Consider the following 17,280-nt stretch of genomic DNA (forward strand, 5'->3'; position numbering starts at 1 on the left):
GTTGAGGCAAATGTGGTGAATGACATATTTTTGCCAGTGTACAGGAAAAAAGTTTGAAATACAGTTTGAAAAGAATTTTTTTATGGAAAACGAATTGATTCTCATCAGTAAACCAGGATCTGTAAGAGGTGAAAAACTTGATTCCACTAAATATTAATTAAATTCATATTAATTGACCTAAAGATAATGTTTATGGCGGCACGGATGGCGCAGTGGGTAGCACTGCCGCCTCACAGCAAGGAGGTCCTGGGTTCGAATCCCTGTCGGCCGGGGCCTCTCTGTGCGGAGTTTGCATGTTCTCCCCGTGTCTGCGTGGGTTTCCTCCGGGTACTCCGGTTTCCTCCCACAGTCCAAAGACATGCAGGTTAGGCTGATTGGAGAGTCTAAATTGCCCGTAGGTATGAGTGTGTGAGTGAATGGTGTGAGTGAATGGTGTGAGTGAATGGTGTGTGTGCCCTGCGATGGACTGGCGACCTGTCCAGGGTGTATTCCTGCCTTTCGCCCAATGTATGCTGGGATAGGCTCCAGCCCCCCTGCGACCCTGTTCAGGATAAGCGGGTTCAGATAATGGATGGATGGATGGATAATGTTTATGAAGAAAAATATCTTTTTATACTACTTTCAGATGGTGAAACATGCACCGGGTCAGTTTGACCCGGGAACATTATTGCTGTTCCCTAAATTTGAACATAACAGGATGCATGTTATAAATGCATGAGTAAATAAAGGTTTTAGAGCATTGGCTTGTAGCTTATGGTTAAATAAGCTGATGCTGCTACCAAAAGTTTCAGTAACACTTAATTTGATGCTGTGCATATAATGCCTTCATGACAGCACTCCATAATGCTTCATGATGAGTCATGAGTCATAAACTGTCATAGGAACTGACAAATCAGCGGTATGTCATATATATTTTTGAGTGTCAGATGACATGTTTTGCAATGTAAAAAAGTGTTATGAAAATGGAACAATAAAACATGTGCCATTAACGATTTATGACAGCTCTCATTTAATACCTATTATAATATGTCAGAATGACAATCAGCATTTCTGCCAAGAAAGGTATCAATTGTAAAAGTGTAGAAAAAAGACTGTAAGCAGCAAAACCAACCAGAACCAAAAGAGACACTATCCCAGGTAGTTAACAGCTTATTTTTGCAATGGCTGACAGTTCTTTTATTGATTTTATGAACAGCACGCATGGAATACACAGAGAAAATATGGTCAGGGAGCTCTACCACAGCTGATGCTCTGCTGTACATATAGTTTCTATCACTGTCACATAGCATTAGCATTACCAATGTCTGATTTAGGATCATAGTTGTGTTCCATCTCCATGTTGGGGGATTTGGGGGTTATCAGTATGGTCGTCCTGATCTATCAGGAAGCAGCAGGTGCTCTGCTGTCTACAGTTTCTGTCACTGTCACATAATGTTAGCATGACTAGCATCTGATCCAGGATCACAGTCATGTTCCGTCTGTGTTGGTGGATATCGGTATGGTTGTCCTGAACTTTCAGGCCGCTCAGACAGGAGGGTACTCACAGTGTTGGGATTTGGCAATGGGATGATTCTGGTACTCATTGCCTGCGCTGCCTCTGGTTGCTTGTTTGCTTCTGCACAAATTGTGCTCACCCAGCTACCACCTGTTGTTTGAGTCTGCTTCTAGATACTAGGGGGTTTCTGGTACTCCTCCTGTTTAGTAGAGATGTATTGTGCTCCCTGTTTAGATAGGGTAGGGCATGCTGGTGTGTGCACTGTAGTACCTGAAGCAAATCCATACAGCACCAAACCTAAAATAAATAATTTACTTAAATATTCATAAAAATGGTCAGCCTTACCTGAAATGCTATATATTATATTTTCTTAGCTTTTCCACAATCAATATCTGATGCAAAACAGCTTTGCAGAATTTTGAGCCAACTTATATCTCAAACAAATTGAGTGTGTCTTGGAGAAGGAGCAAAAATGAATGGATAACTGCATTTGTTTATATGTTAACAATTCACATTGTATTTTGAATGTAGGTTCTTGTGGTGTGTCCTGGAAATTGTAAGGTGTGGCTGAAGGCAATGCACCTATCAAAGCAATGGTGTCTGAATACGTTTATGATCCATAGAAAATGCTAAATAGATATTTTGCCTACTGGTCCCCCTTTTCGTCAACAAAACTGTAGTTTACGTGACGGGGAGTGTGGGTCACCTGATCTCTGTAGTAGGCTACACGGGTTGCTTAGTCCCCTATCTGTTTTACAGTTCTGTGGCTTTACCCCATGTGCGGGCTATTTGATAACAAAGCAGCATGCGGCCCCGCCCGCTTGTCACCTCGGGAGGAGGAGGGATCCTACTCTAATCGACAGGTTCCAAGATGGCGGCGTCCATGGAGCTTAACTTGGAGTTATTACCTTCGGATCCGTTGCTGTTGATTTTGTCTTTCCTTGATTTCAGAGATTTTGTCAGGTAACTTTACCTAGTTTTGCTGTCGACACATACTCTCACGCTGCGCAACTGATCTAGCAAGGTAGCGAAAGAAAGGAAGAAAACACCAAAGAAGTAGCATTAGCTTGCCAGCTTCCATCATTGTTTCGTTCGTTGTGATGTTAGCTACCTACCTGGTAGTTAAGTTGTTTGTTGCTGAGGCACGGTTTAGAGTGTTTCAAGTTGTTCGAGACATATTACTTAACGACTTGTGTTCTTATTTTACTTGGCTGTATCAGTAAACAATTTATACATAAACAGTTCACAGTGTTATTTCTCCCAGTGGAATTAGCTGCTTATAGTTAGCTGCCAAGCTAATTGTAAGATAATGTTGGTCGATATGATCAGCAGTTATTTTGCCAGTTGGCGAACTGAATTGTAAACAAAGTTAACAAATTGGACGAAGTGTATGACATCGGCTGGCTATATCATCAGCGGATTATGTTACAGAATGTCAGGGGTTACAGCGGCGGTTTCACTGTTATAACAGCTTACGGCTAGACACAATTCATTGCTGCGTTGCTAACTAGCTAGCTTTAATGTCACATTATGTTGTTTGCCTTGTCTTATTGCTTTTTTCATGTTTACTTTAATTTTATACTTTAATGCGTAATTGCTGACAGTACTGTGGAGAGTCTGTTAATGAGGCTGCATTAAACATCTTGTGCAAGTTATTTTATTTCCATTTTATCTAGGCTAGTTACGTGTCAGTCTGATTATTGATCAGTAGTCGTAGTTTGTGAATACTCCTGCCACCAAGCTATTGTTTATGTTGTTAGTTAGCAAATGGCTTTGCTAACTAAGACTACTTTTTCAGCTGCAGTTACGTGAGCCGTCGACTTCATGAGCTGTGCAATCACAACCCACTCTGGAAGGGACTCTGCCAAAAATACTGGCTTTTATCTGAGTACGTAGCTTTCTAATAATGAAATGTTATTTTGTCATTTCTTTTGTAATTATACCCGTACTTTATTTGTGTGATACATTTGTGCAGAATGGGCTAGTGTTAGAAGTATTTTTTTCTTCTTGTGTCATGATTATGTATGCATGCAAGTTACACAATAGGCTATTTCTTTAAACGCATCAATTATTTGTATAATTTCATCCTCAGAAATCAAACGCTATTCTGTTACGACATAACTGATGTAACCCGCAGATAAACGTCACGAGGAAATTGGTGTCATAACACTGATTCACCATGACGTTTGAATTTGAGAATGGCTATGCCAATGCTATCTCTAGCTAGCCTATGTGCCGGCTTTCCAAGTAATGATACTTCATGCAAAAACACCTTGTCATGAGTTTATATTCTTTTATATGTAATATAACATAATGCATTTTTTGCAGTATTTGCTGCAAAAAATGCCATAGCATTGAACATGACATTTGGATTGTTTGTGTTTTCTTTATTAAGTTCCTCTATTCCTTTATTAAGAGGGATATGAAAATGGTGCCACAGAGAGCATTAAAATAAATAAATAAATATATATATATATTTCCATGCATGGATGATTACTTCCAATTAAGTAGAACGTTATTCACGTTCAAGTTGACGTTAAGCTTGTTTTGTCATCATACCAGGGTGTTAACTTATGGCAGTGTTTTCTCTTCTTAAGGCATATGACAGTACCCAAGGTTCTACATTGTGTGTCATAACTGTCGTTCATCAACTGATGAATTAAGCCCTTTCTTCAGAAGTTGAACCTAGTTCGTCCCAACATTGCACAAATAGGTCTGGGAGGTCATGAGTATTTATCCTTTATCAATTTCTATTTATGCCCCCTCGTTCTTCTCGCCGAACTCACCCTGCACTATGGAAGCGATTGAGTACCCCTGACTAATCAGAAACAGCTGAGAAGCCAACTGTCCAATTACTTTTGGCCCCTTAAAATGGGGAGACTGTATAAAATTCCTACATGGATCACCCGATTTGGACGTAAATCAAATCAAATTTTTTTCACCATAAATATTCTCAAATTAAATGTGACAGTCTGTACTGTAACATGATATTATTTCATTTAAATGAATGTGCTGGAGTGTAGAGCCAAAATAACAGACATTTTACCGCTGTCTTAATACTTACAGACTTCACGGTATATATTTTGTTTTCTATGTGTAAGGTGAAGTCATAGCTTTTTCTACCTATTGTACACCCTGCCTGAGATCAGGAAGCCTCACAATGACGTCTATGGTGATGAGGTGTCTTTTTTGATCAGGTCAGATAAATCCGAGAGGGGACAGACATGGAAAGATCTGTTTCTGGAATATTACGCCGACATGGGCCGTTACATCGATCACTACAGTACACTGAAGAAGGCCTGGGATGACCTGAAGAGATACCTTGATCAAAAATGTCCCAGGATGATTGCCTCTTTGAAAGGTCAGTACCATGTTCTGCTGCCTCGGTGCCTTCAGGTTTATGGGTTAAGGCTTGTGAATGTAACAGTGTAGTATGGATCGCAGATATCAGAATGTGTGTAGGTACAGGGGTTAGGCAAAATACCGGAAATGACATGTAAAGTAGGACTTCTCCCTGAGTAGACCTACTAGAGTTACTAAAGTTGAATGCCAATTTGCTGTATGTGTACGCTATGAAGTAGCTCTGATAACAGTCTGCACTTTGATGTGCAAATTTCCAAGGCAACATAAGGTAACTAACCAAAAGGCGCCGAATAGTCAGTGCTGATGCCAAATTGCATGTGCACTGCTCACAAAAACTGAAATTATTTTATGTTGCTAGGGGAACAGTGTTGAAAATTATGACAATATGTGCCAAACACAGGCAAACTACGTTGCCAAAGAGGAACCGTATTCGGAAGCTCACCAACAGGGACAAATCAATTGTACCAAAACTATTGCATCAAAAATGACCACAGAATTGAACCATTATCTCTGTATGTCATGACTCATGAGCTTTGCAAAGCTGGTCATTCTTATTTGTATTTTTTTCAGTTTTGTGTCCAACGTGGGGCTGAGTATATCCAATTACAGTTCATCGCTGTGTTCATGCACGATTCCTCTTTTCATCTTCCTTCAGTTAATTTCATTATTTTTGAATGCATCTTTGCTTTATGGATTTTTTTTACATGTGCCTAAGTCTTTTGCGCAGTAGTGTATATTTTTCTTCATTGTTCTGTATTTATTTATTTATTTTTACATATTAATCTTTCTTTTGGAACAGAAGGAGCAAAGGAGGATGACCTGAATGCCATTGAAGCCCAGATTGGCTGCAGGCTGCCCAATGACTACCGCTGCTCTTTCCGGATACACAACGGCCAGAAGCTGGTGGTGCCAGGGTATGAGAATACCTACTCTGTGCAGGAGAACCTCAAATATATGCAGCCTTCAGCAATAGAGTGTTACATTGGTGATGTCTTTTTGTAGGCCAACCCGACAGTTTCTTTGGCCATGGGTTCCCTCAGTATGCTAATTACCGGGGAATCCTTATGGGAAAAAAGCATGGGTAATCTGCCGAGGGAAGCCGTGGATCAAAATTTGAACTCTCTTCTGGGTTTTAGGACTACAGACTGTAGCACCTCATTATGGGTTGTTTGGAAAGTCCAGTAACATACATTTTAAATTGTTAAAAAATAAGGAATAATGACAAGTAACGATTACAAAAAATTACACTGCAGTACGTTAAACCTTTACATTGATATATTTAAACAATCAGAATTCAAGTTGAATCCTAAACCGTAATTAACGACTAAGTCATTCGATGCATCACTATGATTTTCTGTCCTTATTTACCTCTTCATGGCCCTCTCCAGTCACTTATAGTGTGTGGCACCTCTCTTCCTGCAGGTTAATGGGCAGCATGGCCCTGTCCAATCACTACCGCTCTGAAGACCTGCTGGACATCGAGACAGCGGCAGGGGGCTTCCAGCACCGGAAGGGCATGAAGCAGTGCCTGCCCCTCACCTTCTGCTTCCACACCGGCCTCAGCCAGTACATGGCCCTGGAGAGCCTGGAGGGGCGGGCCTGCAGCGAGATCTTCTACCACTGCCCCGTGAGAAAGCGCCATCCTGCCCCGAACTGCCCTGCCCAACCTCCCCCTGCCCTGCTTTGCCCATCCTGCCCAACCTCCTTTCACCCGGACACAAAAGTCTTTCAATTAAGAGTCAAAAGTGTGCTTTATAGCCATCTTTTAGGCTAAAAGAGAGTCATAATTGTATTAAAAGTAGTCAACTATGAGAGTGATCCTGGACAGCACCCCAACACGGTACACAACAGCAAACCAGTGTGGTGGGCCTCAGACAACATCTCACGATCTTTAGTTCATGGACCTCTATGGAAAATGTCCATGGGTGAATGGAAAACAGCCCTCAGTTGAAATATCCCTTGATCTATGGAAAGAGTCCCCTCGGTCTATAAAACACGTCCTTCGATCTCCAATGTACTGTGTTCGCTGTAGCATGCTACTGTTGAAATTTTTAAAAATCTAATTTCACCAGCTGCCGACGACAACAGTAACCCTGTTGGGAAGCTAGCTAGCTAACATTAGGCACTTTAATGTTATTGTAGCGGTGGCTGTTGTGTGCGAGTTCAGTAGTATAGCTGCTGCTATTCAGTGGCTAGTTAGCTAGCCACCATTATCTTTGTGGGCACCACCATGTTTGTTTACATTTCAGAGAGGTAAATGACTGGGAGACGCACGGTTGGTGGTTCTAATCCCGGTGTAGCCACAATAAGATCCGCACAGCCGTTGGGCCCTTGAGCAAGGCGCTTAACCCTGCATTGCTCCTGGGCAGGATTGTCTCCTGCTTAGACTAATCAACTGTACGTCGCTCTACATAAGAGCGTCTGCCAAAATGCCAATAATCTAATGTAATGTAAAGAGACATTCGCTTGAGCATGACTTGGAACCAAAAGTATCCAACAATTTGAAGTCACGTTACATTAAGTAAACATGGACAATCCTGAGAGATTTATCCTTTTGTCGAGTAGGCTACTGTCACATTCAACCACCATGTTACTCCCTTAAAATAAATTTAAATTAAAAACAATCTGAATAAATTTGAGTAAAAAGAACAATTTAACAGCTTTTTACAAACAGGGTGCTTAAATGTCTCAACCCAAAAAAAAATTCCGCTTTAGCAAAACGTTCAACATTAACGTAACCTACTCAACAAAAGGATACATCTATCAGAATCAACTTTTTTACTGAATGTAACGTCACTTCAAATGGGTCCAGGCCATTTTCCATAGACCGAGGGCCTTTTTTTATAGATCAGAGGACTGTTTTCCATACACCCACGGATGTTTTCCATCAATAGAGGCCCATGTCCACCTGAGGTCCATGAACTCACGGTCGTTTTCCTGAGATGCCGTCTGAGGTCCACCGTAAACCAGAGTGTATTTATGGAGTGATAGGGCGACAGTAATGTCAGCTCAGCTCAAAAGGCAACTTTAGGATTGTCAAAAAAAAAAAAGAGAAGAGTTTTGAGCTGGCAGAAACGTTTTTTGAGAAGCCCAAACATGCAAAGGGACATTATTCTATGAGGCAGCTGCTCTGTAGAAAAGGTCTGCCTTACAGTATACTATGGGATTCATGAGAGTATAGAATTCAAGGCGCTCTGTATGTCTAGCTGTTTCTCTCTACCATTTTCCAGAGGGAGAACTGTGTCAGTGGGAGCTGAAAAGTCATGGTGATTTGTTTTTCATTCTTACGCTAGCTCCTCTTCAGCACTGTCTTAAAGTTAACTTCTGTATTTCCTTTTCTTAAATCATAGGATCAGATGGCACAAGACCCCTCCGCAATTGACATGTTCATTACAGGTTGGTGTGTATGTTTGATTATTAATTTCTGCTACTGAATATGGCAAAATTACAATTACAATACACAGTCATAGGACACAATTATCATTATCAGTAAGAATTTGTTAAGCCTTTAGAAGCAAAAAAAATCATATAAAATTGTCTCATTTCTAATGTGTCATATGCTGTGCACTCCAGAATTATTGGCACCCTTAATAAAAATGTAGCATATAATAAACAATATGGATCATTTATGCATTATGTTCAAACATATGGGACAACTATATATTTGTATCTCAGTAGATTTACTCTCATGTATTCAGTAATCTATTTTTTTTTTCACTATTAAACCAATATTATTGGCACCCCGAGCAATTATTGTGAATAAAATCAAAGTGAAAGAGTGAAGGAGTTCAAGTATCTCGGGGTCTTGTTCACGAGTGAGGGTAGAAGGGAGCGTGAGATCGACAGGCGGATCGGTGCAGCGTCAGCAGTAATGCAGGCGTTGCACCGGACCGTCGTGGTGAAGAGGGAGCTGAGCCAGAAGGCGAAGCTCTCGATTTACCGGTCGATCTACGTCCCAACCCTCACCTATGGTCACAAGCTTTGGGTAGTGACCGAAAGAACGAGATCGTGTATACAAGCTGCTGAAATGAGCTTCCTCCGTAGGGTGGCCGGGCTCAGCCTTAGAGATAGGGTGAGGAGCTCGGACATCCGGAGGGAGCTCGGAGTAGAGCCGCTGCTCCTTCGCGTCGTAAGGAGCCAATTGAGGTGGTTTGGGCATCTGATCAGGATGCCTCCTGGGCGCCTCCCTTTGGAGGTTTTCCGGGCTTGTCCAACTGGGCGGAGACCCCAAGGTAGACCCAGAGCCCGCTGGAGAGATCATTCATCTCTCATGGCCTGGGAACGCCTCGGGATCCCCCAGGAGGAGCTGGAATGAGTTGTTGGGGAGAGGGACGCCTGGAATACCCGGCTTTGCCTACTGCCACCGCGACCCGACTCCGGATAAGCGGGTGATGATGGATGGATGGAGTTTAGAGCACTTTTTGTCAAGGGTGCCAATCATTTTGGAGCCCAGTATATAATATGTTAGCCTGGAAAAAAGGAAATTGAATCGCACTCCTAACAATGCAGTCACGTCAGTTTATCTCCATTCTTCTGCGCCATTGTAAAGAATGGATTCCAAAGATAGAAGCTACAGTTCAGATCTTGAATGCTGTGAGATTTCAGAAAAATAGCAAAAAAAAACACCTTTCCGTATTATTAGACGTATTTCTTTACAGTCGTTATAAGGACAGCTGGTTTTGGCGATGCTGTCTGTTTCACCGATTCTGCATCAGAACCAATTGGTTGTCTTGCTGTTGTGCATTTGAATCCCCTTGTGTTTGTGCCAAATCTTTCTTCCAGGCTCTAGCTTTACGGAGTGGTTTACCTCATATGTCTACAATGTGGTGACGGGCGAGTATCCCATAATCCGGGACCAGATCTTCAGGTATGACTTCTGCCAGCACAGGACATGAGTGCTTAGGCCTTTGAGCTCTTAGCTCATTAGCTCTGCTAAATATATGCGAGTACAGCGTGAATTTTCTGTATGATAATATGTTGAATTGCGGGGACAAATACATGGTTGGATGGTTTTAGCATTTCTTGTTGTTGTTGTTATTGTTGTTGTTTTTGTTAAAGTTTTAAAATATTTGGTGTATAGCTTGCCCACACAATTGTGCAAATGTCACCCTTATCAAGATTCAAGATTCAATACTTTATTGCCATACAACTTACTGTTGTTGAATGTCTTGTCGTGCTCATGCCAGAATGACAAACAATCACAAAACGCATAACCCCACCCCATAGACCATTTCATGTATCCGTAGATGTAAGATGTTGAAAGTCTTAAGAGGAAAGTCCAGTGCAAAACAAGAATAAAGTGTCAGGTGCTCAAAACATCTCAGGTTGTCACTTTGTCATGTTCTCACTCTCAATTTCACTCCTCAAGGTATGTCCATGACAAGGAATGCGTAGCCACCACTGGGGACATCAAAGTGTCTGTGTCTACCTCCTTCCTCCCTGAGCTGAGCTCTGTCCATCCTCCGCATTTCTTCTTTACATATCGGATCAGGTACCGCCCACCAAGCCTGTTCATTACTTACTTTTGGTCCCCTAAAATGAGGAGAATGGTGAAAATACCACCAAAATCAAGGTCTCATAATAATTAGATCCCCTGGTTTAGTATTTGGTGCATCCAACTCATGGAGTCTTTTCCTGCAATGCTTGACAAGGTTAAGGTTTGGAGGATTTTGGATCTTTCCTCAATGCAGGTCCTTGCAAGATCCTTCATATTCTTTGGTTTGGACTTATCGACTGCCCTCTTCAGTTCAGCCCACAGGTTTTTGATGAGGCGAATGAGATGGCCATTGCAAAATATCGATTTTGTTGTCCCCGATCCATTTCTGTTTGGACTTCTCTGTCTCTTCTGAATTGACAGATATTTGGCTTTTCCCATGCTTATGGATGATAAAGGGACTTCATTTTATATTCTAATGAAACAGGAAGTGATGAAATGGCATACTATAGTCCCTTCATACTGAGATGAACTAAATTAAGTACTATTTTATTGACAATTTCACTTTGTTTGATTTTATTTACAATAATTGTTAGGGGTGCCAACATTATTGACACCTATGTTTTTCAGAAACAAATAGATTGCTACATACAAAAAAACATTGAAAGGAAATGTACTGTAATAGGAATATATAGTTGTCCCATATGTTTGAACATTTGAACACAACACATGAATTACATGTGTTTATTATTGGCAAGTTTTGTTCTTAATTTTTTATTAAGAGTGCATATACAGCACTGTGCAAAAGCCTTAGGCACTACAAAATATGTAAAGCAAAGATGCTTTTAAAAGTAATGAAGTTCTAAATATTGAGAAATTGAAAGAGCAGTAAACTGTTAAATAATTCAATTTCAATATTTGTTGTGACCAGCCTTCACATATTTAAACCTGCATCAAATCTCTTCGGTACTCAGCCAATCAGCATCCAGGATTGAAAAACAACTAATTTTATCATTTGCGTTCATCCCTGGCTTGTGATCTCCGCAGGATTGAGATGTCAAAGGACGCTCTGCCAGAGAATGCCTGCCAGCTGGACAGCAGATACTGGAAGATCACCAACGCCAACGGAAACGTGGAGGAAGTACGGGGCCCTGGCGTTGTAGGTGAGGGACGACCCGCATCCTCTTTGATCTAGATCCCATAACAAGTCAAACTCATCAGCCTCCTGATAACAAAGCAAATCAGCAGGCTCACGACAAAGCTAGCCGACTATGGCAACTCATACGCCCTATAACCACGCTAGCTAACCATGGCTAACAAATAACGCCATGCTAAAGCTAACCACCCATGGCTACCCAATCAGCAGCATAATACATTCATAAATGTGCCGTTGGTTATCTCATTAGTTACTGATGGGTGTGTAACATACCATTTTTACAATGGGTGCACTTACAGTGAGCAAGAGAAAATGACAACATCATTTTCACAATTTATTTTTAAATTATTTTTTTATTTTATTTAATGAGGTAAGTCATTAAGAACAAATTCTTATTTACAATGACGGCCGGGCAAAAGGCAAAGCCTGTTGAGGGAAGGTGGTAGGGGAAACAAATTGGGCCAGTGCTCATTTGGCTCCAGGACTGTCAGTTGGGCCTTGAAATGCCAATGCTAGAATAATTCTGTCCAAAAACCATTAGGCTGTGGTTTCGAAACGAGAGTAAGTCGTAAGGAGCATGCTTAAAGACAAAAGGCTGAGAACAGACTTGGTCTTTTCATTTGCGGTTTCTACATCACGTCGGGTAACATCAAAATGTAAATTCTTTGCCTTTTGTCTTTAAGTGTACTCTGACTACTTTCCCTTGAATTAGTCTTTCTGGGATTCCTTTTCCCTAGAGTTGAATAAGCTCATTTATAAAATGATGACCTGCCGGTAGTTCACCTGCCTGTAGTTCACCTGTTCCTGCCTGATATTTGAACCCGCAACTTCTTATCTAAGTGAAATGCAGACTGAGCCGTCCCTGTGGTTTCTGTCGCTAGGGGAGTTCCCGGTGATGTCACCCGGGAAGGTGCATGAGTACGCCAGCTGCACCACCTTCTCCACCACCTCTGAGCAGATGGAGGGCCACTACTCCTTCCATCGCCTGAAGAAGGAGGAGGTCTTCAACGTCTCCATTCCCCGATTCCATATGGTCTGCCCCCCCTTCCGCGTGTCGGCCGTGCGGGCTGTGAGTACCCCGGGGGTCACCATGAGCAGTTCGATTCTCCTGTTTGAGATGCCTCCAGAGCATTTAAAATCACTTAGACTTAGGTGACTGTATGAACACATTGCCGGTTTATTCTGCAAGATAAGGGCGGCCTGTAGCGTAGTGGTTAAGGTAAATGACTGGGACACGCAAGGTTGGTGGTTCTAATCCCGGTGTAGCAACAATAAGATCCGCACAGCCGTTGGGCCCTTGAGCAAGGCCCTTAACCCTGCATTGCTCCAGGGGAGGATTGTCTCCTGCTTAGTCTAATCAACTGTACGTCGCTCTGGATAAGAGCGTCTGCCAAAATGCCAATAATGTAATGTAATGTAAAAGATGACATAATACTGATACAGATGGTCATATTATTATTGTTGTCGTATTATTATAGGCTTTGATGGGCCCTGGTCACAGTGTGATATGTGCAGCACGGTCCCTATGACACTAGGGATCGTAAAATGGGGACTGTCTCATGGGTGTGCCTTTGTGGCAGAAATGCCAGATCTATCAGGTTGTTGGAGGTTTAAAAACAGCTGGCGAGTGGCCCCAGTCACATGACCTTCCCCTCAGAACAGCCAAAGTCACATGACCCTCCCCTAAGGCTGGTCCCAGTTACACGGGTCTAAAATCTTATACTAGCTTACTGTTTAGTATCTAAAGATAGTATTCATATTTCCAAAACCATAGTTGTTCAATTTGTCTAAAATAGTTTACTAAAACTACTCGGATGTCATACTACTACAATATCATAGGATGTGGACACTGGGTATCCCATAATGCACTGCAACAGGTCACGACCCAAGCGGCCGCTGTTCAAACCAAAGCGCCAAAACAGTTGAACAATTGATATGTAATACCTTTCATTATGCTTAGCAGAAAGTAGTTCAAATCAGTATTTACATTTGAAATGTTTTTTTTTGTTTTTCTTACATGAAGTCGTATGTAATATGTAAGTCACGTGTCGTGTAGTATGTATTTTTACTCGTATACCAAAACCGCCTTGTGTACGCTGAATGATAGTATACATATATAGTGTGTAGTACATACTATGCGATTTCAGAGGAAGCCATGGCCTCCCCCTCAGTCCAACCCTGGTCACATGACCCTCCCTTCAATCTGGCCCCAGTCACATGACCTCCGTTGTTCCGTTCCCCAGCAGGGCTCAGCGAATGATGTCACCGGCACACCGTTTAATGAGAACTCTTCGGACACGGACGACTACGACGAGGGCGAGCACCACGGCCTGAACATCCCCGCCCCAAGTGGCCGCTGTCCGCGCCACATCTAACAGACTTTTCTATCGCCGGGCTTCCCAGCTCAATGGGACACGGGAGCGGGTGGGGTTTTAAAATCTAGCAGCTTGGTTTGTTTGTTTTGTTTTTGTTTTTTCTTCTTCTATGGTTTATTTTCTCAACGGGTCTTTGCTTTCAGGTGAGAAGCCTACCCCTTGTGCAAACCACAGCAGAGTTGGTGTTGTACCTCATTCTGTCCCAGTCGCAATCTCTTTTTCTTTTATTTTTTAGTTTTTGAGAAAGCCATTGAGGGCCCCTAATATAAATTTTAGGCGGAGCACTTTTTTTTGGATAGCGGTGGCCCCCTCGGATCAATTTTGGACCGTGCCGGTTCCAGATGTGGCTGGGAGTCCCACTACAAAAGGCATTTCATAACTGCCTATAGTATCGTCCATGAGGAGAGCGAGGTATTCCCCACCACATGGTTTACTCGCACTCTGGTCCACCTCTGGTTTTGATTGGATGACCTGAGGTCCGCTTGCATTGACTGTGTATATTCCAAATTTTAAGTAGGATTTAAAAAATGAAAGGTTGCAAGGTTTATTTGGAATGAGAGTTTACCCTTGAGCACAAAGTCTTTTTCTATTATAACTGATGATCCAAATCAGGGGTTTTCAAACCCACCCACTGTGTACGCTGGTTTTCTTCCTAGCTGCCATTACAACCTCGGTGGGGCCAACTGATGAAAGTGGCCACTAAAGCTAAACCATTTTTTTGGGACAAAAAATAAAGTTTAACAACAGAACAACAGGACACACCTGCATTGTGTTAGTAGAAGCTTTACGTTAAAAAATAATTGTGTATGAATTCAAACGTGCGTTTTCAGCAAATTTCATTGATCAAGAGACTGGCTGTAATACAAACAAGCCTTAACGGTGGTCCCCAGGACCAAGTTTGAAATCCCCTGAGATGAGTGATCATGTCGTGAATTACTGGCTGTGTTTATTGGAGTCCACACAACATGCTGGAAAGTTAAATGGTGCTCTTTTGAAATATTTCTGAATGCTGTTTTCTCAGAATCTGAGCATCGGGGAGCAAAAAAAGCTTTAGAAAAGAGTGTTTGGCACAGGACGTTGCCTTCTGTTTTATGTCTGTCTCTTGTGGCATTGCTGCAGACACGGACGGAAATACTTTTTGCTCTACCAGGTTTTTGCCCCTTTTTTTTGTGTGAGCTGTGCGTGATGGTGATCTTTTGTGAGTGGGGTAAACTGGGAGTTAGTGTTTCAGATGAAAGCAAGCATATACAAAACATATAATAAAATGTACAAAAGATGTTATATCCTTGGTCTCTTCCCACCTGAACTCCCTCAAGCTGATGTACAGAATTAATGAAATATTTAGGTTAGATCATAAAAAAAATAGAGTAGCGTAAAATTTAATTTTGAGAAGCGGTGAGCATCAAATGTACGGGTTTTGTCGGCCATGGCACTCGACCTTCACATTGCATGTTGCTGGACTTGTTTGTAGTGCACAGTAAGCTCAGAACCGTTTTACAGTTCTCCTGCAACTCTAGAAAAGTTTTTTTTTCTTTTTCCTCTTGCCATGTTTTCACACTGAATCAACCCTATCGATATACACTCAGTGAGCACTTTATTAGGTATTTATTAGACTTTTTGTATTACACTTATTAAGTCTTATGCTGCTGTCGCCTATCTACTTGGAGGTTTGACGCATTGTGTGTTCCGAGATGCTCTTCTGCATACCACAGTGTAATGTGTGGTTATTTGTGTTACTGTCACCTTCGACCAGTCTGACTTTTCTCCTCTGACCTCTCTCATTAACAAGGCATATTTGCCGGCATACCTGCTGCTCACCGGATGTTTTTGGTTTTTCACACCATTCTCTGCAAACCCTAGAGACTGTGTGTGAAAATCCCAGGAGATTCTGAAATACTCAAACCACCCTGTCTGGCACCAACAATCATTCCACGGTCAAAGTCACTTAGGACACATTTCTTCCCCATTCTGACATTTGGTCTGAAAAACAGCTGAATCTCTTGACCACGTCTGTATGCTTTTATGAATTTAGTTGCTGCCACATGATTGACTGATTTAAACATTTGCATTAACAAGCTGCTGTACAGGTTTATTCAATTCAATTTATTTTGTACAGTGCTTTTCACAGAAAACTGTCACAAAGACGCTTTACAGAGTGAATAGAACATATCTGCCCTAAGCCCCCGATAGCATACCTAATAAAGTGATCACTGTGTGTATTTTGACACCTCAAAACGTGTGTTGCTATGAATGCCTCGGGAATACAGAACAATGTTTTCTTGCGGTCTTTCAGTTGCATCTTCTTGTTTTGGGGAAATTCTATTAGGTTCTGGTTGCCAGACCTCAGTAGAATTAGAATTGTTTGTCGCCATTGTACTGTCTGAAATGTGCCAAAACACTGCAGGCTCAGCTAGAACCGGCAACAATCTGTTTTTTTTTTTTTTACTCAAGTAAAGCAAAATGACTTGGGAGGACTGGTTACATTTAATTGCATTGTGTTTTTACAACTGCTTTCATTCAGCTGATCAGGGCACTGTCCCAAGAATGTGCTGATACTGATGGTGAGGTCTGTTGGTGAGTTAGCACGTTAGCAGCAAAGCTAACTAAACTTCTTCTAAGGAAGTTTAGACCTATATTCCCAATTCCTTCTTCTCAGTCCTGCCGAAGGCGTCAGAAGAAGGAATTGGGAATATGGGTCACTCAGAGTTTTAAAAGGCAGGCATCAGCTTCCCTTGGAAATTTCCCATAGGCCTGTCTGGCAAGAAGATATTCACCTTTTTATTTTGATACAGATGCCCATTTGGATTAAATGAACACTTGAAAGTGTTGAAAGTAAAAGTGAGACTTTATTTTTTAGCAAACCTGTGGATGTCTCCCTTGCTGATTTGTCAGGCAGAAATACAGACTCCTCCCCTTTGTGATTTAATGAGCACTTCCATTTATGTGGCTTCTCTTTAAAAGTACATTCGGCTAATAGCAGATTACACTGACTTTAAGAGGAACTTTAAAGTTCTTTTGAATACTTTTTAAGAAATGTTATCTTTGTAAAAGCTGTGAAATCAATCTTTAGGTTAATCTGGATGATTACTTTAATGTCCCTCTGATTTACATTGGGGTATTGTTCATTATCACCATTTTTATAAATGTTTGTTTTTGTTTTTCTATGTTTGAGGAAAGGGGGGGGGAATAAACAATAAATGCTGTATATTTACATCGTTAAATGTTTATTCTGCACAAAGACATCAGAAACAAAAAGTCACTACCTGTATGTGTCCCATTGGAGGTCCTATCATGTTATTTCAGGGTAAATTACATTGTACTGCTAATCTACTGTTAATTTGAATGCCTTTTTTTATACATGGATGTTTTAAAATGTATTTTAAGAAATTGACATTGACACATTTCACTGTTGGTTGTTACAGACAAGAATGAGTTCCATTTGATGTCCCACAGGTGG

At 41.5% G+C, this 17,280-nt stretch overlaps 1 protein-coding gene across 2 annotated transcripts; it reads left to right on the forward strand.

The window, feature by feature from the left end:
- The first annotated feature begins 2,333 nt into the window (after nt 1-2,333).
- Nucleotides 2,334-17,034, forward strand: fbxo3 (F-box protein 3). Of its 2 annotated transcripts, none has more exons than XM_061222684.1 (11): nt 2,334-2,458; nt 3,294-3,383; nt 4,693-4,856; nt 5,658-5,772; nt 6,281-6,485; nt 8,209-8,254; nt 9,641-9,725; nt 10,227-10,349; nt 11,340-11,455; nt 12,330-12,517; nt 13,692-17,034. In XM_061222684.1, the coding sequence occupies exons 1-11, from the start codon at nt 2,367-2,369 to the stop codon at nt 13,821-13,823; spliced, it is 1,356 nt and encodes a 451-aa protein (XP_061078668.1). In that variant the 5' UTR covers nt 2,334-2,366; the 3' UTR covers nt 13,824-17,034. The 2 variants fall into 2 exon arrangements, with proteins under 2 accessions (XP_061078668.1, XP_061078669.1); XM_061222685.1 differs by having other exon boundaries at nt 13,695-17,034.
- Nucleotides 17,035-17,280: the final 246 nt, after the last annotated feature.

The sequence above is a fragment of the Conger conger genome, chromosome 15, assembly GCF_963514075.1.
Source record: "Conger conger chromosome 15, fConCon1.1, whole genome shotgun sequence".
Taxonomy (NCBI): Eukaryota; Metazoa; Chordata; class Actinopteri; order Anguilliformes; family Congridae; genus Conger; species Conger conger.

Excerpts from the sequence above, each read along its gene's own strand:
- fbxo3 (XM_061222684.1), top strand. The coding sequence starts at position 2,367 with ATGGCGGCGTCCATGGAGCTTAACTTGGAGTTATTACCTTCGGATCCG. Across the intron at positions 9,726-10,226 it reads ATCCGGGACCAGATCTTCAG|GTATGTCCATGACAAGGAAT; the intron begins GTATGACTTCTG and ends TCACTCCTCAAG. Across the intron at positions 10,350-11,339 it reads TTCTTTACATATCGGATCAG|GATTGAGATGTCAAAGGACG; the intron begins GTACCGCCCACC and ends TGATCTCCGCAG.